Below are 24693 nucleotides of genomic sequence, written 5' to 3' on the forward strand. Positions count from 1 at the left end.
GTAACACTTTTTGTCTTGTTATCCTACAAGATTAGGTTTATAAAAGTGGTATTGAACTATGTATTCTCAATATACAGTATAGACCTAACAAATATATAGGCGTCACATTTGGAGAGTCTACAACAGCCCTGGAGCCCCCCCAAAATACTTACAAATATAGGGTCCATATTGGAGGGGGGGGGGGGGGGGGGGGGTGTGTGCTCTAATAGCAAAACTATGGCAGGACATGCTGGGATGTGCAGTCCCAAAGCAGGTGAAGTTTCGCTTATTACCAATTCCTGGTCTCTATGAACATTACCCGTAAACTGCCCAGCCCAGAAAAGAGAGAGTATTGTGCCCACAGGGGGTGCACTCTAAGCTGTAATTTAGAGCATGTTTATTTACGTCTTACCCCTTGACATAAATGACATGTAACCAGGACCATTATAAAGACATAAATAGACAGTTGTGCAATGTCACATGACCATTAGGGGCCAATCAAAACTGCCTGTAATCCGAATCGAAAACTTTTCCGTTGAGATTTTAAATATGATATTTCTCAGTTTTCCTGGCAGATCAGTGAGGATATATAGGTGATGGAGGCGGGGTCAATGCCCAATAATACTAAAAAAGACCACACACATTAGCCAAGTCCAGCGACAATCGATATAAATAACTATATCAGCGGTTAAATGATATTGTGCACTGAGACACATTGAGAATAGGTTCTCAATATCGGTCAGTGATGTCACCTGCCCCCGCTCCATAAATGCAGTCACTGCAGAAGAAGAGAAAAGAAAGAGGGCTGCTCTCACATTTTGGATATTGATTAAGATAAATTTGAAATAAATCCCAACTGGCTAGTTTGACTAAAAGAACCGTATAAATCCAAACCCGCAAATCTCTCCTTTTACTTCTAAGCGGGAATTTAATTGTTTCTGGACTCCATTCTTTATGCTTGCACCCTCCAATGGTGGCGAGCAGAAATCCGTCCAAAATTGGGATTTCGGCTGTCCAACGCATCGCATTGTGCTCGGTAGTTTGAACCGTTTAGCTGCTTTACACATCTTTACCGAACACACTTGGGTGCACCATGCAATTGGCGCCTGTGTCACTCTCAACCATCGGTATTAAAATTGAATAGAGCAAGTTTGGCGCCCAAAAATATTAAAAATTCCCTCCTAAGTCTTAATGGTAACAAATCTAAATCTAATGTTCAAATTCAACTACGAGCTGCAGGCAATGGTTTTCAGCGCTAGATTTAAAGAGTTCATCATTATAAAAAGGCAAAAAAACCCTTAAACCCCTTTCAGACTGAATTGTTGGTTAATCCCAATTTATACTGGTCATTTCAGTGCAGAGTTGTTTTGCCAGTCCCAGCCTCACCCCCCTTTCCCAAAGAAAAGCAAATTATCTGGGTCGAAATTAGGGAAGCCAATCCCGGGGCATTTTTTCAATTGCGGGATTGAAAAATGCAGTTTTGATTGGTCCCGGGATCCAGGGATTGGCTTCCCTAGAAAAAAAATTGCTCTGCATATTACTTACAGGGCATGGCAGGTGCAGGCAGGAGCCCGGTGGGTGGCTGGGCATGGTGATGTTGCCGGGAGCTGGTCGAGTTGGTGTGGTCATCGGGAGCAGGGAGCCGGGTGGGTGATAGAGTTCTCCGGGAGCTGGGTGGGTAACTAGGCGAGTTCTCTGGGAGCTGGGTGGGGGAGCTGGGTGGGTAGGTGGGGTTTCCGGAAGCCGGGCAGGATGCGGCCAGGACAGTGTAGGTCAAGGTGGCTTAGGCTGTCTGTGCACCTGTGTGGCCTGCGCAGCGTGACCTATGACCTCGTCACGCTGCGCAGGGCCGCACTGTCCGGTACAGGGGAAGCCGGGCAGTGTCTGAGCGGTGCTCAGACGCTGCCCGGCAATAGACTGCGCATGCCTAATGTCTAATCCCAAAATCCCAGTGTTTTGGGGGCCAAATCCCAGGATCCCGGGATTGGCCACCCTAGTCGAAATTCAGGGGTCTTTAAACCTGATAAAATTCGAAGACCCGGGAATTTCTAACCAGGTTGACCCTTTCACACAACACACGACCCGTGTTAAACGGCAAATTACCGGTTAGAATTGTTTGACCCAGTAATTTCCTTTTCTTTGTGAAAGTGGTATACGAAAACAAAATGCAGAACTAGCAGACAGGGGGATTCTTGCCATAAGGTTCTATGTTTAATACATATGACAGCTGTGAGCAGTCCTCACATTAATCTTATTTAGGAGACTGGAGACACAGAAATAAGGATTCTTAGTCAAGTGATAAAAGAGTCAATCTAGAAGCTGTAATGTTAGATATAGGTTTGGTCTCTTATTAAAAGTAAAAGTAGATTTACTCCTGAGAAACAGAAATATTAATATTATTTACATCTAACCCTCCCTAAAAATGTATTTAAAATAACCTCTATTAACGAGGACTTTACATACAGCAACCAATACGATTCTTTCATTTTTCCGGTACAGTTTAAAGAATGAAAGCACCCTTGTGATTGGATGCTACCTTTTCTGTGCTGTTACGTCTAGAACGTTTTCCTACATTTGACCAATGTAAGCTAGGTACACACTGAGCGATATGCCAGGTGGTCTGGCAGATCAGACCGGCCTATCCCCTGTATCGTTCAGTGTGTACCGATGGTATGCGCCGTCCGTCCTTCATTAACAGTGATGCGGTTTGTAAACACAATCAAAGCCGAGGAGGATTTGCTGCATATCGAAACAAACCCCTGTCGCTCCAAGGTGTACCCTCTTTAGTTGTGAGCGAGTTGCCACTTTTATTGTTCAATAAAAATAGTTGTTTTTTTCCCCCCCAAAATAAATTGAAATATGAAGAACTGAAAGCTTACCATGTTTCAGCTGTCTCGAGGACGGTGGGTCAGCTTCTAGTTTTTCTGCAATACAATATAAAAAAAAGATGATTTATGAGGTAAGGTGGAGCGACAAACAGCATATTACAGAAGCAGCAGTTCACTAGGAGAGGTTGGCACATTAATTACACCACTGTCTGCCAAAGCGTACTCCCTGCCCACGGGTAGAGGTCCCAGTGCACCTTACTATGTAATTATGTGTGAATTTCTCTTTGCAGGCTCATTACTGTACTGTGAGTGAGCAGTTTTACAGTAAAACAAACTGGCTTGTCTGGTCTCTGTTTGGCGTGGAGGTGGCCATTTTGTTGGCTGAACCAATTTAATGCAGCCACTATGCGTAATACCACTGTAGTATGTTCTAGCCCTCCCTATCTTTCAAATCCCATGCAGTTCTTCTTTCTGGGGTGTCGCTCTCATCCATGGTACTTCGAGCACAAAGTGGTCTGTATTTCAGCACCGATATGCAGACCAGACGTGTGCTAGAGGCACTAACAATTCAAAACATTAGCAAAAAACCTTAAGCAATGCATACACAAACTATAATATTCTGACGTTACCAGCAGGCTTGCTTTCTAACCTATCATTAATTTGGAAATGTAATAGTTTATGATGGTTTAAGATTTTAACAAAACGGAAAATACGTAGAAATAGCTTGTGCAAGCATTTTACTCCGTCTGCATTGTCGGCTGCGGTTATCTCTGTGTGTGACTGTAGTATGGTGACTGAAGTAATGCAATTGCCCGCAGTCAGTAGCCGGCTGCCCATTTGCATTATTTTGGGAAAGAAATAACACGCTGACACTTAAATTTGACATTTTATAGAAACATAATAATAAAGCAGAGTTATATCAGCAGGATACAGGCAGCAGTGATACAGTAGCTAAGAGTGCTAAGAAACATAACAGGATTTATGGTCATTATAATACAACCCTGCATTTGGCACATTTTACATAGAAATAAAAAAATATATCAGACAGACAATCACAATGTATTGGGTGGTACTTTCTGTCCCTCACATGATGGCAGCAGCCATTTTGTTTACAAGTATGCATCAGATCACAAGGAACCAATGACACGACATTACCGCAGCTCTGATTGGCCGCAGTGACGTCAGCTCCCGCCCCCTACTGATGCCAATCATGGGCTAGAGCTGTAGGGATAATGGATGAATTCCTCCTGAATAGTACTGTAGTTCAGTAACAGGCAGAGGTGTTGAAAGAGTCTGGTATAAAAGTACAAAGGGCCCGATTCAGGGGGCTATGCCAGCATGAGCTATGACTTATCGGAGATTTTGTTTAAACTTCCTCAGACAGGCTAAACAAAATCCCAGCAAACAGACCCATTTTTGAACAATGGCTAAATCATAAGTTTCACTGATTCCAAGTAGGAATGGCGTAAAAAAAATATTGTGGAAAAATCACTTTTCGGTGCTAACTGGACTACCACCCCCTCCCCCCCCCCCTCCCCATTGTTTTCCAAGCTCTGCCATTGCAGTCCGTATTTTAAAGATACCCATGCTTGAGTCCAGATGGTTAAATCAAACCGACTGTGGTACTAGTTAAGTCACCTGTGCACAAGTAAGGATATCCTTGAAACCTGGCCTGTAAAGGCGGAGTTTTGGGAACTTCGTATATAGCAATTACTGACCAAATAGAGAAGGACATTCCCGCATTTGTGGAGACTACATAGAGTCGCCATTGCTCATAGTAGGCCAGATGCACTGAGCTTCAAAAGTGATAAAATGGAGAGTGATAAACAGCCAGCCAATCAGCTCCTGCCTGACATTTTTCAAACACAGGCTCATGACCGGTAGGAGCTGATTGGCTGGCTGTTTCTCACTCTCCATTTTATAAATTTTGAAGCTTAGTGCATCTGGCCCTGTATCTGTATTTGATAGCTGAAAATAATCTAATATGAAGTAAGCGCCAGCTTTAATCAGCATCTACGCGGCGTAACAAGAATCCTGGACGAGACACTGCTTTCTCTAGAGGACGCTGGGAAATAAAACAAATCTGTTTCACTGTGGCATTTACAGTACAAGGCAGCTGCTATTGCTTGTATCAGCAAAACAACTTGGGACACTGGGCCTGATTCATACCTGTGCAGTAAGCTGCGTGTAATCGCAGTCTAGCAAACAGGTAAACGCTGCCCGCCCCCCAAACATCAGATACTGAATTCTGTCTATAATGAATGTTGGCTACAGACCTGCCCTTCTGTAAGCTTAACTCAATGTAATATTAACCAACGTGACCCATTACATGTTCAATTTCTATCAAAAAGCCCCCGAAAACGACCAGGAACGTGACTGGTAAACAAAAACGGGATTACAGTGTGTTCAATATAATAGTGTTCATTCTAGCACCCTGCATCTTTCCAAACCCATGCAACTCTTCTTCCCTGCCCGGTGGTGTCCCTCTCCGCTGTGGTGCTTGTAGCACAGGTCTACATATCAGTGCTGGAATACAGACCTCACTGTGCTAGAAGAACCACAGCATGGGTTTTGAAATATACAGGGTGCTAGAAGTGTGCGTTACATTGGCGGAACATTGGAGGTGTGGCAGCAGACACCTGGTATGTGAGGTATCAAGCATTGGTGATAGATAAATCAGATTTTAAAATGACAGTTAGGAGACGACTGGTCGGTACTTTATCGTTTCCAAGGCGTGACACACCTCACCTTGTGGTCACAGAACAGCAGAGGGTAATATAGAGGTTAATGTATCCCGCAGTCAAAAGAGTGGAAGCTGACCAGTAGACGTGTTGCCCGTGGCAACCAATCACCCATCACTTCATAAAATGTACTGAATAAACAGCTAATGGGTTGCTATGGGACTCCCAAATGGTCTTTGTACGGGCTCTGTGCGCTTGATTGCAGCATTACGGTTGATTGCATACTTTCCGGTAACAAGTGGATAAACCTTATGATTAAATTAATCACATAGACAAAACAATCAAATGCTATAACGACGGCGGCCTTGCCTGCAGGTGCCGCATATGATTATTCATTTATCAGTACCACTTTACAGAGAATATTTGGTCATTCACATCAGTCATGCACCAACGGAGCTTACAATCTAAATATTGCCTAGTAACCTAGCAGTAAGGTGTTATTTTTGAATTGTGGGAGGGAACCAGAGTACCCACGCAATAATAAGGAGTACATACAAACTCTACACCAACCAACTTGCTGGCTATACATCTTAACTAGCGGCCAGATGCACTAAGCTTCAAAAGTGATAAAATGGAGAGTGATAAACAGCCAGCCAATCAGCTCCTGCCTGCCCTGCCACAGTCTGTGTTTGAAACAGGAACTGATTGGCTGGCTGTTTATCACCCTCCATTTTATCACTTTTGAAGCTTAGTGCATCTAGCCCTGAGTGTGCAGAGGTTACCAGGCTATACCTAAACGCAAAACCTTACAAGACAAACAGCGCTGGCTCTTGGTGCTGCTGAAGGAGGCTTATTATTCGGAAATCTAGAAGTGGAGACTAATGCCCTTGGCACCGCATGTAATTAGCAGTAACAGTGACACTGCAGGCGTTCCAACCACCCAATCCATTTTATTGAACATTCCCCGTCAAGAAATAGATGAGCCAGTTTTACAAGATGTGAAAGAAGCCAAAGATAAAAGGTAGAGTAAGATTTATGGTGACGTGTTCTCCTATAGGCCATGATAGGCAGACGTCTCCTTCACCTACAGAATGGAGGCGGCCATTTTGTGGGCTACAAGAGAACGCTGCCTAGGAAACATTTATAAGGAAGCACTATCGTGAGACGACTGTCTTCTAGCGGCTGTCGGGACCCCCGTCCGGCACCCCTTCTAGCTGCATCGTACTGGTTTAGGACACAAAATGGCTGCTTTCACGGTGTCCAGACAGGTGCTCCTGCGCAGACTTTAATACATATTTATCTTTTATATACTTTTATTTAGCACTTTTTGTATGGGCTGCAATTTATCTTGTGCTACCGCTTTTGCAGAAATAAAGTGACGTTACTTAATGGCCAAATCATTATGGTTGCACGGCCTTATCCAGCAGCGACCTTGGAATGAAGCGTACACAAGACTTGGAGGTTTCATTAAAATGTTAATTAAAAAATAGGAATTTAATACCTACCGGTAATTCCTTTTCACGTAGTCCTTATGGGATACTGGGAATGGTCTTAAGACATTGGGTATTAGAGGGTATCCGCAGGAGACAGGCACATCTATAACTTTGAAGCTGGGTGTGCTGGCTCCTCCCCTCTGATTCCCCACCCAGGAACCAGTTAATGAAAAACTGTGCCCGAAGGAGAATGTACATATGAGAGGAATAACTTGTATGTCACCTATGTAAACATAAGTGTGAATAGTGTGGTGAGATTTATGCCAGCACACCCGCATTCATACAAAATAAAAAACAACTATAATACCACCAACTGGATGGATTTTCCTTAACAAGGTCACTGAACTAGACCTTAGAACCAGAAGACCATAGGTTAACTTCTGAACTTTATAAGCAGAATAAAGCTGCAGCCAGACCCCCGCACAGGGCGGGCGCCCAGTATCCCATAAGGACTACGTGAAAAGGAATTACCGGTAGGTATTAAATTCCTATTTTCACTAACGTCCTTGATGGGATACTGGGAATGGTCTTAAGACATTGGGGATGTCCCAAAGCTTCCAGAACGGGAGGGTACGTGCGGAGACTGCTGCAGTACCGCCTGCCCAAACTGGGTATCTTCTTTGGCTAAGGCATCAAACTTGTAAAATTTTACAAAGGTGTGTTGCCCTGACCATGTAGCAGCTCTACAGAGCTGCAGAGCTGACACACCCCGAGCAGCCGCCCAGGATGCGCCCACCGATCTGGTGGAATGAGCCTTTAAAACCGTAGGTGTCGGCATGCCTGCCGTCACATAGGCTTGTTGGATTGTGGTCCTAATCCATCTAGCAATGGATTGCTTTGATGCAGGGTGTCCTTTCTTTTGTGCGTCATAGAGAATGAATAGACAATCCGTCTTCCTGATTCTTGACGTCCTCTGGACATACACACGCAAGACACGCACAACATCCAGGGATACCGGAATATCCGGTGAACTAGATGCAGACGGGACTACAATTGGCTGATTAAGGTGAAAGGAAGAGATCACCTTAGGAAGAAATCGCGGGTTAGTTCTCAACTCCGCTCTGTCTGAGTGAAAAATTAGATAGGGGCTCTTACAGGAGAGAGCTCCCAATTCGGACACTCTTCTAGCCGAGGCTAGGGCCAAAAGGACCACCGCCTTCCAGGTGATATACCGCAATTCTATCGACTCCAATGGTTCAAACCAGGAGGATTGAAGAAAATTAAGAACAACCTCCAAACTCCAAGGAGGTGTAGGAGGTACAAAAGGAGGCTGGATGTGAAGCACTCCCTGAAGGAATGTTTGTACTTCCGGGATGGTAGCCAATTTCTTTTGGAAGAATATGGACAGGGCCGAGATCTGGACTTTTAGTGATCCCAGACGGAGACCCAAATCCAATCCCGCTTGTAAGAAGCACAATAACCTGTTCAGGTTAAACTTCGCCGGGGGGACCTTCTGCTCCTCGCACCAACCCACGTACTTCCTCCAGATCTTGTAGTAGTGGGTGTTTGTTACCGGCTTTCTGGCCTGAATCATCGTGGTGATAACTGATGAATGCAGACCCTTCTGAGCTAAGATTTTCCGCTCAGCCTCCACGCCGACAAACGTAGCCACCCTAAATCTTGGAAGACGCAAGGGCCTTGTGTGAGTAGATCTCTCCTTAGAGGCAGGGGCCAAGGATCCTCGATCAGCAGGCTCTGTAGATCCGAGAACCAAGCCCTTCTTGGCCAGTCCGGAGCCACCAGAATGGCTTCCACTCCCTGACTTCGAACCCTTTTTAGAACTCTTGTCAGAAGCGGTATGGGTGGAAACAGATACACCAAGGGAAACACCCATGGAATTGTCAGGGCGTCTATTGCCACTGCGCTGGGATCCCTGGTCCTTGTGCAGTACATGGGGACTTTGTGGTTTAACCGGGATGCCATCAGATCTATCGATGGCTGGACCCAACGGTCCACAATTGCTGCAAACACCTGTGAGTTCAGGCTCCATTCCCCGGGGTGGAGGGCGTGACGACTTAGGAAGTCCGCCTCCCAATTGTCCACACCCGGGATAAAGATGGCCGACAGAGCCACCACGTACGTTTCCGCCCAGGTCAGGATCTTGGAAGCTTCCTTCATGCAAGTCCTGCTTTTTGTGCCTCCCTGGCGATTTATGTAGGCCACAGTTGTGGCATTGTCGGACTGTATCTGGAGCGCCCGACCTTGGAGGAGATCCTGGGCTTGTAACACTGCATAGTATACAGCTCTCAGCTCCAGGATATTGATGTGGAGTCTCGCTTCCCACCGAGTCCACTGACCTTGAAAGGTTCTGTCCATGGTCACAGCACCCCATCCCTGCAGACTCGCATCTGTCGTGAGTCGCACCCAATCCTGGATGCCAAATCTCCGACCTGCAAGCAGGTTCGACTCCTGAGTCCACCATAGAAGGGACTGCCGGGACTGATGCGACAGAGAAATCCTCTTGTACATCAGGAGATGAGAGCCCGACCATTTTGCCAACAGATCCAGTTGGAACACCCTGGTGTGAAAGCGTCCGAACTGAATGGCCTCGAATGTGGCCACCATCCTGCCCAATAGCTGGATGCATTGGTGAACCGACACCTGAGGCTTTGCCAAAATCACCATCACCAGGGATTGTATGGCTTCCATCTTCTCCCGAGGGAGGAAAATCCTTTTCAACTCTGTATCCAGGAACATTCCTAGAAAGAGGATACGACGCGACGGCGTCAGGGAGGACTTGGGGATATTTAGGATCCACCCATGCTCGGATAAAATCTGCCTGGTCCTTGCTATATCCTGCAGCAGGACCTGTTCCGACCTTGCTTTGATCAGCAAGTCGTCCAGGTAAGGGATAATGTTGACACCCGACCTCCTGAGCAGTACCATCATTTCTGCCATCACCTTCGTGAACACACGCGGCGCTGATGACAGGCCGAATGGCAGCGCTCTGAATTGAAAGTGCAGATCTTCCAGCGCAAACCTCAGGAAAGCCTGATGTGGACCCCAAATTGGTATGTGGAGGTAGGCGTCCTTTACATCCAGCGATGCTAAGAACTCTCCCTCCTCCAGGGTTGCTATTACTTCCCGGAGGGACTCCATCTTGAATTTGTAAACCCTTAAAAAAGGGTTTAGTGACTTTAAATTTAAAATGGGGCGCACCGAGCCGTCCGGCTTCGGCACGAGGAACAGATTGGAGTAGTAACCCCTTCCTTGTTCCTGCAATGGGACAGGTGTGATAACCTGTGACGTCAGCAGGCGTTGTATTGCCTGCTGCAGGTTCACTCGGTCTGCATGTAGAGCCGGCAGACCTGATTTGAAGAACCTGTGAGGGGGAGGTTTTTCGAATTCCAACCTGTAGCCGTTGGTAAAAGGATCTCTCACCCAGGAATCCAGGTGAGAGACTGACCATACTTGGCTGAAAGCTGACAGGCGACCCCCCACCTCGCAAGTGACTCCAGGGTCGGAACCCGAGTCATGCTGCCGGCTTAGAGGTGGAGGCATTAGCGGCACGATCCTGAGATCCTGTGCTGGCGGGCTTCCTGAACCTGCCACGGCCCCCTCTGGTGGCCGAGCTGGAGCCTCTCGCCCTCTGCCTGGGCCTGGAAGGCCGAAAGGACTGAGAAGCCTGAAAGGACTGGGACGTATGGCCCTGAAAGGGACGTTTAGCGTGAGTGGAAGCCGTCGGCAGAAAAGTCGACTTGCCGGCTGTAGCCTTGGATATAAGGTCGTCAAGTTCACTACCAAATAACTTTTCTCCCTTAAAAGGCAAACTTTCCACGCTACGTTTAGACTCTGGATCAGCTACCCACTGTCTTAACCAGAGGGCCCTGCGGCCTGAAACCGCCATTGCGGAAGAGCGAACATTTATAGCTCCAAGCTCCTTCTGCGTGTCACACAGGATCTTTGCAGTATCCTGGATATGGCGAAGTCTCTCTCCGACCTGCGCCATTGACATATCGGCCAGCATGCCTTCCTGGATTTGAGAAGCCCATGTATAAATGGACTTAGCCATCCAACAACTGGCGAGGACAGGTCTCTGAGACGCCCCACTCGCAGTGTACATGGACTTAAGGGTAGTATCCAGTTTTTTTTCTGTACTATCCTTGAGTGTTGCTGCCCCTGGGACGGGGAGAACCACCTTCTTGGACAGTCTGGACACTGATGCATCCACAACCGGGGGCTCTTCCCACACCGCTCTAGTGGCGGGATCAAAGGGAAAATTGGACTTAAACCTTTTAGACAGTTGGAAACGCTTTTCAGGTTGTTTCCAAGCCTCCTTAAACGTCTCATCAAGGTCAACTTGTTCAGGATAAACAATTTGTTGTTTCCTTTGGGACCCAAAGAACGGGTCACCTTCCTGCATGTCTGCTAAAGGAAGGTCTAACACTTCTCTTATTGCTGTAATAAGAGGTTCTGGGCCTCTAAGAGATGACTGTGAATCAGGGATCAGAGCCCCGTCGTCCACATTATCATCTGTGTCGTCACCCGCCTGCAGATCATCATCTGAATCAGGCAACATGGCGGTCGCAGCACGCTTCCGTGACTGGCCCGTGGTGGTGCTTATATTATCCACCCGTGCGGCTAAAACTGTTAAGTCCTGCTGCACCTGTTTGGTCTGCATTGTATTTGCAGCCAATTGTGTTGACACTGCCTGCAGCATGGTTTTAATGCCTGCCGCCCATTCAGGCTCCTGTGAGTCTGATTGAGGAGTAATCTGGGATGAACCCCCTGTCCCACTCGTTTGAGTGGACATGCATTCCTCACAAGTAATCTGTGAGGTGGATTTAGGCACAAACTTGCTGCTGCAAATGAGACAGGTTAACTTCCTCACCATGTTGAAGGAATAAGTAACCTTTCTTCCACAAACACACCACAATCACAATGAAATAAATATATATATATTCAGTGTGCAGTTTATAGCAGCTATATATGTGTGAGCTCTATCACTGGAAGTGTGTAGCTTAACAAGCACGTGGGGGAGCGCTCAGATTACACTGAGGAGACCAGCACACCCTGTACAACCTTAACTCCTATTTAGGAGTTGGTAACACGCATAAACACAGAACAGTGTGATCAATTAAGCGATCTTAGCGCTAAATACACTTGCTGTTTTCTGCAGATTTCCTCTGTCCAACACCTCACCGCTGAGGAGTGTATCTGGAGACAGTAATGGCGCCCAGGGAGAAGCAGGAAGTAGTGTATGCGCGCTCAGAGCTCTGGCCTCGCTCCGCTGAAGCCCCGCCCCCCTGTGATGGCGCAGGGGCTTCACTGATCTTTATACTGGCGCTGGCTGTCAGTTTTAATGGCGCCCTCACACTGAACAGCGTGTTATAGTGGGATCTGCCCTGGTAGCCCAGGGACTGTCACCCGCAGCCAGTTTGTGACAGGGGGTCTGCGCAGCCCTTGTGCAGGGTACCGTGTCTGCCGCCGCCGCCATCTTGCCGCACAATGAGCCGGGGTACCCCACTGTGGGGACCCCGGTTTCTACTCACCACAGACGTCTTCGGACTGTGTCAGGAGTGTGCGGCATGCTGGGGGTGAGTATCACTGCAGCGCAATGCCCGTGAGTACAAACACCCTCTCAGGACAGTGGTCCTGCAGCAGGGACAGCTCGGTACCTTAAGAGGCCTGCAGCTGAACCCTCCTCAACTGACTCCCTCGAAGCAGGGATACTGTGAAGTCCAACACAGTAACCCCAAAATAATAAAAGAAAATAAACTGAAGACAAACTCTCTGGAGCTCCAGCAGTGTGCATCCTCTCCTGAGGGCACATTTTTCTAAACTGGTTCCTGGGTGGGGAATCAGAGGGGAGGAGCCAGCACACCCAGCTTCAAAGTTATAGATGTGCCTGTCTCCTGCGGATACCCTCTAATACCCAATGTCTTAAGACCATTCCCAGTATCCCATCAAGGACGTTAGTGAAATAAATTGTAATCAAAACAAGTTATGTGGTACTACATACTCTAGGTATGTCATAATAACGTCCTTAATCTCACAATTATCTTTTAGCCTGCTGTGATTACTCTAATTATCACCCTGACACAGACTTCCCATAATCCTTTGCCAATAAAGCAGTTTCTGTGGATGTGTGTCAAAGTTGGGAGAGAGATAAAGTAACACAGTTCACTAATAACTCATTTTCCACACACTTTTGGTAAACAGAGTGTTAGAAGTGGATTGGCTGGTACTTTATTGCTCTCTAAGTCAGGCATGTCCAAACTTTGGCCCTCCGGCTGTTGTAAAACTACAAGTCCCATCATGCCTTGCTACAGTTTAGCTATTAGGGAATGCTAAAACTATGGCAAGGCATGCTGGGATGTGTAGTTTCACAACAGCAGTTTGGACATGCCTGCTCTAAGCTTTGATATATACACCCCCCATCTTCTCTCCCCAGAATCCTCAGCCAGTTCTGGTGCATCAATCACTGAGGAGTCGGGGGCAACTGTGTTACATGTCCAAGGGGAAGGTAAAAAAATCCAATAATTTTTCCTCCATGCAACCGCATGCAAGCAAATGTGTAAGCATTCTAGTGCTGGGAATCGGGTGGGGGGGGGGGGGGGGGGGGGGGGGGGGGAGCGGTTGTACGGGCGGCATTTACATGGCCCTTTGTTCCAAGCTGGGTCCGATCAGTGACTTACCCCATACCCACAGTGGGGCCAACCCAGGATATACATCTGCAAATGCCGGAAACTCCAAGGGCCAGATTCTCTAAGCTTCAAAAGTGATAAAATTGAGAGTGATAAACAGCCAGCCAATCAGCTCCTACCTGAAATTTTTCAAACACAGTCTGTGACATGGCAGGCAGGAGCTGATTGGCCGGCTGTTTATCACTCTCCATTTTATCACTTTTGAAGCTTAGGGAATCTGGCCCCAAATCTCTCCTGAACACCAGACTGGAGCAGACTGTTGTCATGCAGCGGACAGATGATGTCTAGGTCAACGCAAGCAAACGGTCGACATGTTTTTTTTTACCTTTTTCATACTTTCACATGCACAGAGATTCTGTTTCGGAGGGGAACGGGTGCCAATGGTAGTGAGAGCGGAGCGAGGCACCTGTCCCAAATTGTGAGGGGGACAAGGTACAATAATTGTGGGTTCATGTGCTCAGGTGTCAACACTGACACACAAAATAAGTGAAAAAACTAATGTCGACCGTTCCATGTGTTGACCTTTTCCATACCAAACTTTTGATTATGTCGACCTTTTTCCAGTGTCGACCTGCTATACCACAATAGCAGGGAATAATGAATAACATAAGCCAGGAAGACGGTGAATGAGGAAAACATTTATTCTGACAGAAAATGCCACTGAATGGCATTTCAGGTGTTAAATCGGTATACTTGCAATAAAGAACAATCTGGCATGGTGCGCTGAGCAACTACAGTAGGATACATTTTCTCAGAGACGTTTATATCCCCTGACTGGCGCAGCCGCCACCCTGTAGCGTGATCTCATCTAGATAAAGGATACAGACCCTGCATTTCCCAACATCCGAGGCCACATTGCTCACGTCCGTCTGTCTTAGCACAAAATCTATTGGAAGTAAAGAACGCCTAGAAATTGCTGTGTCAGAAAGCGGCGGAGCTGACGGGAACAGAGGCTGAAAATGCTGACGCTGGTTCCTGCCGACGCAACATCAATACATTAAATCACAGCGTATATTATTGCCAAATACGCGATAAGGAGACTATTATCAGGTGCTGAGTTAAAGCCAGCCGCTACATTTCTCCACAGTGTGAGAACCACATTATCCAAACACACTACACCGCCGACGCACTACATGTGCTGTACAATGTGAGGTAAATGTAATTGTGGTGCTCAAACTGTACATGGGGCAGTTTCTGCAAACGGCCGCTGGATCCCTAGAAAGCAAATGCACAGGTGTACTCAGCAAAAAATGTAAAGATGGTGCTGAGGTAATTTTACCCTCTGTGATATCATCCCTGCACATCTGTGCCAGCTGTTGTGAAACTACAAGTCCCATCATGCATTGCCAGTTTTACTTTTAGGGAATGCTAAAACTATGGCAAGGCATGCTGGGATGTGTAGATTCAAAACAGCTGGAGGGCCGCAGTTTGGACTGGCCTGGCCTAGTGCATTGATGGGCTTCTTTCCACATTCCGCCATTCCACCCTGCTCACTTCCTGTCCAGATGGCTCACTTCCTGTCCGGGCAGCATCTTGGTGTGATCCCCCAGATCCAGGGACCTCCTCCTCCCTAGCAACAGCGACTTAACCTGTGATCTTTTAAAATGTGTCAGTGAATAATGAGTTCACCTGCCGGGTGACCTGTTGGGGGTACTTGAGGACCAATATTGGGAACCACTGGGTTAATCGATTAACACTATCTAAGTAGACAGTCATTAGGTCAACAGCATATTGTCGACATCCAATAAGTGAACAAAAGTACAAAAATTCAACAGTATGACACAAAAATGGTCAATATGTTTTGAGTGTTAGTCTGTCGCAAATGTAGTATCGTTGGTGGTCGGCCTGACAGGTATTTTATATGACCGTCTTTTCCCAGCTTAAGAGCATTTACCAACACAAGTATATAAACACTACAATAATGGGGTGGTCTGTGCAGTTGCTGCAGGGGCTGATGTCACAGCTGGGCAGGCAAATTCAAATGCCCACCGAGCTGAGTGACACACTGAGCAGCCAATCGGTCAGTGTGTATACTTACCTGGACGGTGGCATGGTCGGTGCGGGGGTGGATGTGTCACAGAATTACTGAAAACAATGGCAGTGTTTGGAGGAGACTGCTGCCCACACGTATATTTCTGGTCTTATAACAAGACAATCCCTTGACAAGTCCACCGGCGTGATTGGTTGGGAAGATGCTAGAGAAGCTGGGGCCATTGTTTTACAAATTCTCCAACCATCAATCATTTGTGATCTTATGTAAAAAACACAATGTGCTTATCAGCGGCTATTGGAAAACCTGGGTCGTATCCTATATCAGATCCTTATCCTTATGAAAGTCTGATATTTTATCATCATTAGTATCATGATTTGTAATGTGGTTGATGCAGAGTAGCATGTAATACATTACTATCTTATAGTATAGCCAATATAGTATGTTACTATTAGCATCGTTAGCCAATAAATTATAGATATTACAGTATAGTGTAATTATTATAGCATCGTTAGTATAGTATTCAATAATAATGACAATATAATCACTATACTGTAATAGCTATACTATACTAATGATGTCTATAATACAGTATAGTGATTATAGTGTAATTATTATAGCATCGTTAGTATAGTATGCTATAATGACAATATAATCACTATACTATACTAACAATGCTATAATACAGTATAGTGCTTATAGTGTCATTATTATAGCATACTATACTAACTAACCTTATGTTTGGTACACACCAGGACGATATGGCCCAAAACGAGTCAATTTAGATACAATCTCGACCGACTGTATGTAAATCGGCCGTGTTTTGGGCCATTTCGCTGTCCTTCTGATGCAATCCCGATCCGATGCGCGGGGCCGCGCATCGGTCGGTCTTTTCTGAGATCCTACCTGCTGCAGGTAGGATCTCAGAACCGACCATTGCAGTGGGTGGGGGTCGTGATCGGGTCACGATCACATCAGTGGCATTTTCACGGCGTGTCGGCGGCGCAGTCAGGTCGTACGTTCCTGTGATGACCCGCTCACGAGCACCATCGTCCTGGTGTGTACCGGGCATTAGTATAGTATAGCTATTACAAATTCCTGCCTGTAATTCCATAAATCACACGGGCTCTGCTAACAGCTCACAATTTCTCTGGTGTAATCTGTTCCGCAAAGGGCACATTCTCTGTTATATCGTGGGCAGCCGGGCGTGTGCACCATGGGGAAGACATGCTCACCTCACAACTGACAGGGGGCAAAATGTACCAATGTGCCAAGCCTTGAAAAGTGATAAAATGGAAAGTGATAAACCACCAGCCAATCAGCTCATAACTGCAGTTTTTCAAGTACAACCAGTGGCATGGCAGTTACGAGCTGATTGGCTGGCATTTTCTCCATTGTATCACTTATCAAGCTTAGTACATCCGGCCGAGGATCTGCTGCTTACATCTTGGTGCTAAATACCACAGGGCACCTTCAGAGGTGTTATAGTGGCACATAGGCACAATATTATTGCACACAACTACACATATATACATATACATGCACACCCACTATATAGAGCACTGTACTGGCATTGTGAAAACAGCAAGTGGAATGATTTGTGTCACTTTACACCTCCTACAGGTGCCACATCTATTACACTACTTGTTGCCACATGGATCAGTGGATGTGAGGTTTAGGAGCAGAGCTGTGCACATAAACACATAAATCCAGCAGCAGATCCGCTTCCCGGGCGACTGAGAATGTAGATGTCTAATTACAAAAACCGATCGATTTCCATTCTGCAGCTGAGCGGGCCCAGCTGGGCGCGCCGAATAAACACGTCTGCCTTGGAGTTACAGCATTGCTTGAGGTAAATGAAAGATAACACAGATATATCTCCAACACAATTTATTTATTTTCATTAAAAATAAATATATTTACTGCATTGTATCCCTCTCCACAACACCTGCGTTCCCTTATTAGGTACAGCGCTGAAAGCGGGCACTAGTCAGCGGCAGGACGGATAGGAATACTCTGTCCTGATTGGACGACATTGCTTCAGGTGTTTGGTTTTTGGCAACCCATTTACGTATTAGCACAGTTACAGCATCTAATTAAACCATTTCTCTGTGCTTCATATATTATAATGGTTAATGGGAAATGCATAACCTTTTTCAGTGGTTTTCAAGTAGGACCATGCAATGTTAACATTAAAACTGTCCGACTTCTTGGAAGGAGAAGTCACATAAGATTTCCCTCGAACCACCCAGGAGCTTCCCAGATGGCAGGATTGCCTGCGTTATATATATTGCATAAGGTCCATTTGCATGCGATCTGTCAGATTCTTACGGCCTATACACATTATGCAATATTGTACATCAGGCATGTCCAAACTGTGGCCCTCCAGCTGTTGTGAAACTACACATCCCAGCATGCCTTGCTATAGTTTTAGCATTCCCAAATAGCAAAACTGTGGCAATGCATAATGGGACTTTATTGATTTATTGGCTTGATCGGAATCGAGTGAAATTGGGCAAAATGGCATAAGTGTATGCCAGCTTAACATCCACTGCATAAATAATCTGAATTATAACCGCATCTACATTATACATAAGGTACTAGATTTTGTTCTGCACTATTCTGTAGGTTTCCAGGCTTTCAGGGAAAATAACACAATAGGTTGGATTCTGCCGATAACGGTCAGATGAAGGCGTCCTACCGGGTTTCATGGAATCTTAATGTAGATGGCTCGCCGGTTCTGTGGCGGCAGCGCGGGAAGGGTGGTGACAGAGGAAAGGTGACACTTTCTACAGGTCAGGAAAACTTTGCATCACGGTTTGAAACAAATGACTTCTATTAAATCTATTAGGTCACCATGTATGGAAAGTTAGATCACTGAGCCGTCATTCAGGCTCATTCGCACATTAAACCCGGAACATAAACATTAAGGGGGATATTCAATCACCGGTGAGCATCTCCCGTCGGGGGAGATGGCCGCCGGGCCCTATTCAATGCTGTTTTTCTTGACAGCATTGAGCAGGGGATCTTGCAGAACGAGCCTGACTTCACAACGGCCGGGAATTGCCGAGCTCACGGCCGCAACTCGACTATTGCCAGCCACTACTCTTGGCCACGCCCCCTTCTTTCCCCGCGGCAGGCGGGACATTGAATCCCGTCTGCTTGTTCTCGGTCGACCGAGAACGGGACTGGGTCATGGCTGTCGAGCCAGCTTGACCCGCATATTGAATACCCCCTAAACCATCACACAGAAGGCAACCCAGGTTTAACCCTGCTTATACCACGGGTCTAATTGCTAGGTCGGTCAACCTGGGATATACAGTAAGGTTTGGTGCTTTCACACTGCACCTCAAACTAGGTCTACCCGGCAATAACCCAGGTCCGAGGTGCGGTGTGAAAGGGGTATAGGGATCAAATGCATTTGAATTAAACAGGTTACCTTGCACAGGACTCTGGTTTATGCACTACAATGCATTGCTGTTATTAAACTAGTACGTTACCATGCATGCACTAGCAGTATTTACTGTAAGGAGCCCAGACCTGGTTAGCCAAGAGCTTTGTGGCTACTGGCCACACCCCTAAACATGGACTCCTACCACATTTCCCCAGGCAGCCCTACATGCATCAGTCTGACATTGGTGGTAGTGGATGGAGACCAACCAACCTGCTCCCAACTCTAATTTTTCAAACACAGCCTGTGACATGACAGTTAAGAGCTAACTGGCTGTTACTGTATCTCTAGCCAAAGTTTAGTACATAGAGCACATGTCCTGTAGCAAACCCTCGGTATTGAATCACTGTATCACACAGTATTTGATCCCATTACACATAATTATTTAATGGGATCAGTCTGATGCACTCTGCAGCATGCGCACAAATAGCAGGCTCGTCAGACATTGGCCGGTTCAGTTCCTCGTGAGGTTTCTTAGTAACCTCTGTCAGCCATTTTATCGCACAATTTTCTAGGTAACAATGTGCTCGTTTTTTGGCAACTTATAGAGAGGAAACAAAAATGGAGCCACGTTTTCACGACCGTAGGGACGTGTAAGCTCGTGGATCAAATGTTGCCGTCTCTTAGTTAGGATACTTTAAAATGTTAACAAATGTAGTAAGGTCTTCTGAGGGAAAGAGAGACGACTGACACTAAGTAACAATGAGCAGACCATTCATACAGCGGAATGGTGACACACCAGACAGTAGCAACATAAATACTGCAACCTTATACAATAAACAATCACACCAAGTATCTACAGCCATCACGTAAGAGTCATGCAGAGCGGCACTGCAAATATCAAGCTGGGGACTAGAAACCACACAACCCCACCGGTGCCACACACCAGAACCCCAACAACATCATACCACAGGGACTGTCTTCTGCAGTGGCCACCACCTGGCCACCCTGCTTCTGGCCTGAAAGGGGCGGGGTTTTAGGATACCGATTGGCTGGAAAGGATTAAAAAAATAAATGAGAGAGAAATGTTTTACCCAAGGTCAAACCTATTAAATAAAAACATCCCGACATCCCATGAACTTCTGTCACTAAGACGATCAGGCACATACAGTACACAGAATCAACACTTGTACCGATGGAGCAGCCCTTGGTGTAACGCTTAGACTATAGCTTTAGAATGCCCAGCTACAGTATGTAGGTTCCATCTGTGGATGAGTGGGTGAGGACAAAGTGAAAATGAGAGTAAACTTCCTCTCAAACGGTTGCTTTTAAATGACCGGATCTAGTTAATCATGTAGTCCTCACAAAGTCCTAAACGGTGGTATATCCAATCTGAAGTGAGAAACCCACAAATAATGTTTCTTTATTTTTTTATTGGTTATTCAACAAAAAAAAAATAGGCCACCTCTTTGGCTCATATTTAGCCAGGTGCTGCGGATAAAACCCCACTTTAACAGTTGATAATCAGAAAGTGCCACCAGCTCTGTGTAAGCTGACATCACCCACGAAGATCTCAGTGATGTCACCATTGCTGCTCTTCAGCTTGGGAAAGTTTATAGAAATTTATCAACGGTTTCAAAGTCTTCATTCCACAGTGAGAAAGCACTGTCCACAGTAACCAATCAGATTCTGTCTAGAATTTTCTAGGATGCAATAGTGAAATCATTAAAAGCATCTGATTGGTTGCTATTGACAGTGGTAATGATTACCGAATGGTAATATGTTGCGTCCGCATTTCAACAAACCTATTACATTTTTTAGAAGCTTTAGTAAATTTACCCTTAATGGGTTTATTTACGAAGAAGCAAGTTTTATTGAAGATGAGATGTTGCTATAGGCAACCAATCCGAAGTGGGGAATAATCAGGATGCTAAATAAAGAAGAAGATGATGATTGGTTGCTAACATCCCATCTTCAATAGAACTCTCCATCTAAGGAGCAATACGGTGTAGCGTAATGTGAATAAGGAGCCATATGTGGCGTCAGAATGTTAATAAGGAGCAAAACAGGGTGGTATAATGTAAATAAAGGACATTAGTGTGGTATATATTGGGGAGGGATGCTGGGTTAGAGGCGCAACTGGAACCGATGGTAGGGGGCAACAGCCGAAATCTTGCTGAGACTGAGCATCAATTTGTTTAGGGCCGGCTCGGAGGAATTCTCCCAACAAGATACACAGCCCAGGTCTAATTAAACTCTATAATAAAAGATAAACTGTGCTGAATTCTGTTTATCCGTCGTCTCTGTACAGTTCAGCAATATCTTCTTAATAAATTCTGAATCCTCCTGAATAAGACACCAGCCAGCTAATCCTCAACAGCTGCCAACTAAACAGCAAGATAGATATAAAATAGAAACATGACAAATTCGATTACCAATATCCACTTTTAAGTGGTTATTATGTAAATATAAAATAAAAATATAAAGCAATCATAAAAAAAAATACATTTACGTAGTAAAACAGCATATTGATTTCTTCAGGTATATTTTTCCGTTATTTATGCCACATATAGAAACACTCCGTAGCCCTACACGTTTCATCCGTCGGGACTTCATCAGGGTCAGAAATACATCTAGTTCACAAAGGATATAGGTAACAGCTGGTCTCTAAAATATTCGTTAATGAGCAGATGTCAATCAGATGATGAATGAATAAATATCACTCCACAACCACAGAGATGTAGATTCTCCCAGAAATCTAAATGCTGTGGGCAGTATTCAATGAGGATAATTCGCCCTGTTTCACGGCGAATTTGGGCTATTTTCACATTGTAAGGTGATTTTTTGGGTCAGAAAGCGAATCACCCTATTCAACGTTCACTTCTCGCTGTCTTTCTGAGTGATTTTCGCCGTGTAGCAAATCGCCATCTTTTCATGGAGAAGTGGAAAGTGAACTTTTGAAATAAAATTGTTGTTGTTTTGCATTTGGTGTCAAAAAATCAGGAATTTTATTCTGTGAAGGGGCACGCTCATTATAGCACATGAATATATATTTAATTTAAAAAAACATGTATATATTTTTTATTTTTTACACATAGCAGCCAGCAGGGGGCCGGGAGCAGATTCATATATTCACTGCTCCCGATCATTACATATGCACGATCGGGTGCAGTGAATACCCGGTCCCCTGCTGGCTCTCCCGGGGGGGCAGCTTGTGCTGCCTGGCTCCCGGGGAGCCCACCTCCCCCCCGCATACTTTCTGGGGCAGGCAGGGAGACTTCCATCTCCCTGCCTGCCGCCGTCCTCAGGCTCCCTGCGGCGGTTCACACTCGCCGTCAGGGGCGGAGAGCCCCTGCCTCGTTGAATACGGAGATAGCAGTGGGACAGCGAGGCTCCGGAACACGGCGACTGTGCAGCGAATCCTAAACAGGATTCTCTGCACGCCGTGAATATTTTCATTGAATACTGCCCTGTGTATCACAGGTATCTAAGCCAGTGACAGTGGCTTGAAAACCTGTGATAAATTGTCAAGTTTTTCATCAACACAAGTTTTTCACATTTGTATATCTATGTCGACATGGAAACTGTATTAGTATACCACCACCCCACGCGACTAGGGTGGCCGATCAGTCTAATGCCGGGCAGCATCTGAGCCCCCGCTAAGACGCTGCCGGGCTTCTCCTGTCCCCAGTTGTGCGGCTCTGTGGTCAAAGATAACGGTGTGCATGCCGCACAGCCACTCCTAACGCCTCGGCTGCACCGCCCGCTTCGCTCTCTGCTCTGCACACATCCGCCCGGCTCTAGGTCGCATTGCCAGTCTTCTGGCCGCGCCACCCATCCACACATGTATGTAAGCCATTCCCAGGATACCAGGAATTCCTGGATTGAGCATGTTTCAATCCCGAATCCCGGGATTGAAAATAAAATGCCCCAGGATTGGCTTCCCTATTGCCAATAGTAGTCAATGACTGTGCCCCATGTAGGTGCACTGCCCGGCAGATAACTGAGCGGGCCCCAGAAGGCTTGCTGCTCACATGCTTATAGCCCGTAATGTATAAGCAATAATAAAAGTCCAGATGGTGGTTGGTGGTCTGATCAACCCCCAAAGCAATGTGTGGCACCCAGCGTCCACAGCAACCGGCACAGAATCTTTGCGGCTGGCTCCTATAAAATACTGTGCAGTTGTAATATGCACATGGAAAACCAATATTGGGTTTATATTTATTTTGATCCAATATACACTTAGAAGATGTTTATTTAATTTGCAAAACAAAGCCATCTGCTCGTTATTTGGAAATGTACGAAGACGATTATAACTCCTGCAGCGGTACAGGTGTGCGACCGACCGCGCAGGCAGCCGCAGCATAATCATCTCAGGACTTCCACTTGTAAAGTTTATTCTTTCGCATGAGGTTCCTACCAAACATAAATAAATCATCCTGTGCCACTTGGCTGGCCGGTGAGTAAATCCTCAAAGCTGGAAAATACTCTGTGTGGAATTCCTGTGTGGAGTCAGGACCGTCTCACATATCACACGCATCTCTGCCGCAGATGAACCGTGACCTTCTGTCTCAGTAATGTCTCATAATAAAAAAACTCAGATGAGACTACAACAGCTGCCGTGTTCTCTGATTATTCGCCATGTTGTGCTATTAATGCCGCACTAGGTACAAGACCTATGGACCATTAAATTGTATTTTGTAAATCGATAGATTCTGTTAGCCGTAGTATAGTCACCGTAAGTTTTATAAACTGGGCTGATGTGCCACATAATGAATAGCAGATGCCACTGGGAATACCTGCTGAAAACCAACTATTATTTCTGCTAGGGGGCGAGGCGGCGTGGGAAACGTCAGAGCCGTTGGCATTTCCCGACTTCTACAGAACTATGCGGAATGTGTACACAGCAGGGTGCCAGCTTGGCATTCCAGGCACGTCAGGCCTACAGCGGCCATACTGCCGGCGTGTGAAGAACACTACAGCGCCTCTTGGAAAAGGACATCCTTCTCCTAGGAGGAGGCAGCCATATTGTGGGAGGAGCCAGGTTTCCTGAAATCGATCCACTAGGAAGCACTGACCTCTGTGAGGAGAGATGTCAAACCTTCTAAAGAGTTGTAAGAGTAGGGATGTTGCCCATAGCAACCAGTCAGCTGGAGTATCATTCGCTGCCCATACCAAGCTTATACCTATCATTTATCAAGTACATTCTGTAAAATGGAACAGAGATGGTAATGAGTTGCTATGGGCAACTTCTTAACCTTCTGAACATTCAATACCTTCCCCCAAAGGCACTTCCCAACGTTGTACTCTTATCATTCGTAATTTTAAATTGTCAGCTCCTTCCTTTTGCAGACGTCTTATTAACAGGTTCTTATATAGCGCACACATATTCCGCACCGCTTTACTTCTGCCGACAGGCGGTATTTCATGCCCTACCATCCACTATGGCGTGGTGGGAGAATATAATAGGGTGCCGAACCCAGTAAGGCACCGTGCCCGAAGCATGGCGAGCGGGCGCTGCACGCTTAGATGGTGTCCATGTTGACATTCGGGACAAAATACCTGAAAAACTCATGTCGACCTTTTGACTGTTGACCTTCCCATTGTTGGGAAGGTCGACAGTAGCCATGTCGACATATTTCAGGTGTCAACCTAAGGACTATCGACCTTCAGTAGTTGACCTA

At 46.0% G+C, this 24693-nt stretch overlaps 1 protein-coding gene across 1 annotated transcript in view; it reads right to left on the minus strand.

Moving 5' to 3' along the window:
• The window catches only part of TMEM65 (transmembrane protein 65), an 80688-nt gene that overhangs the window by 22414 nt on the left and 33581 nt on the right, over positions 1-24693 (minus strand). Inside the window, exon 2 of the mRNA XM_083186777.1 lies at positions 2859-2903. Coding sequence (XP_083042903.1) covers positions 2859-2903 — 45 coding nt within the window. The remainder of the gene's footprint in view (positions 1-2858; positions 2904-24693) is intronic.

Source organism: Crinia signifera, chromosome 5 (assembly GCF_055691185.1).
Source record: "Crinia signifera chromosome 5, ASM5569118v1, whole genome shotgun sequence".
Lineage (NCBI taxonomy): Eukaryota > Metazoa > Chordata > Amphibia > Anura > Myobatrachidae > Crinia > Crinia signifera.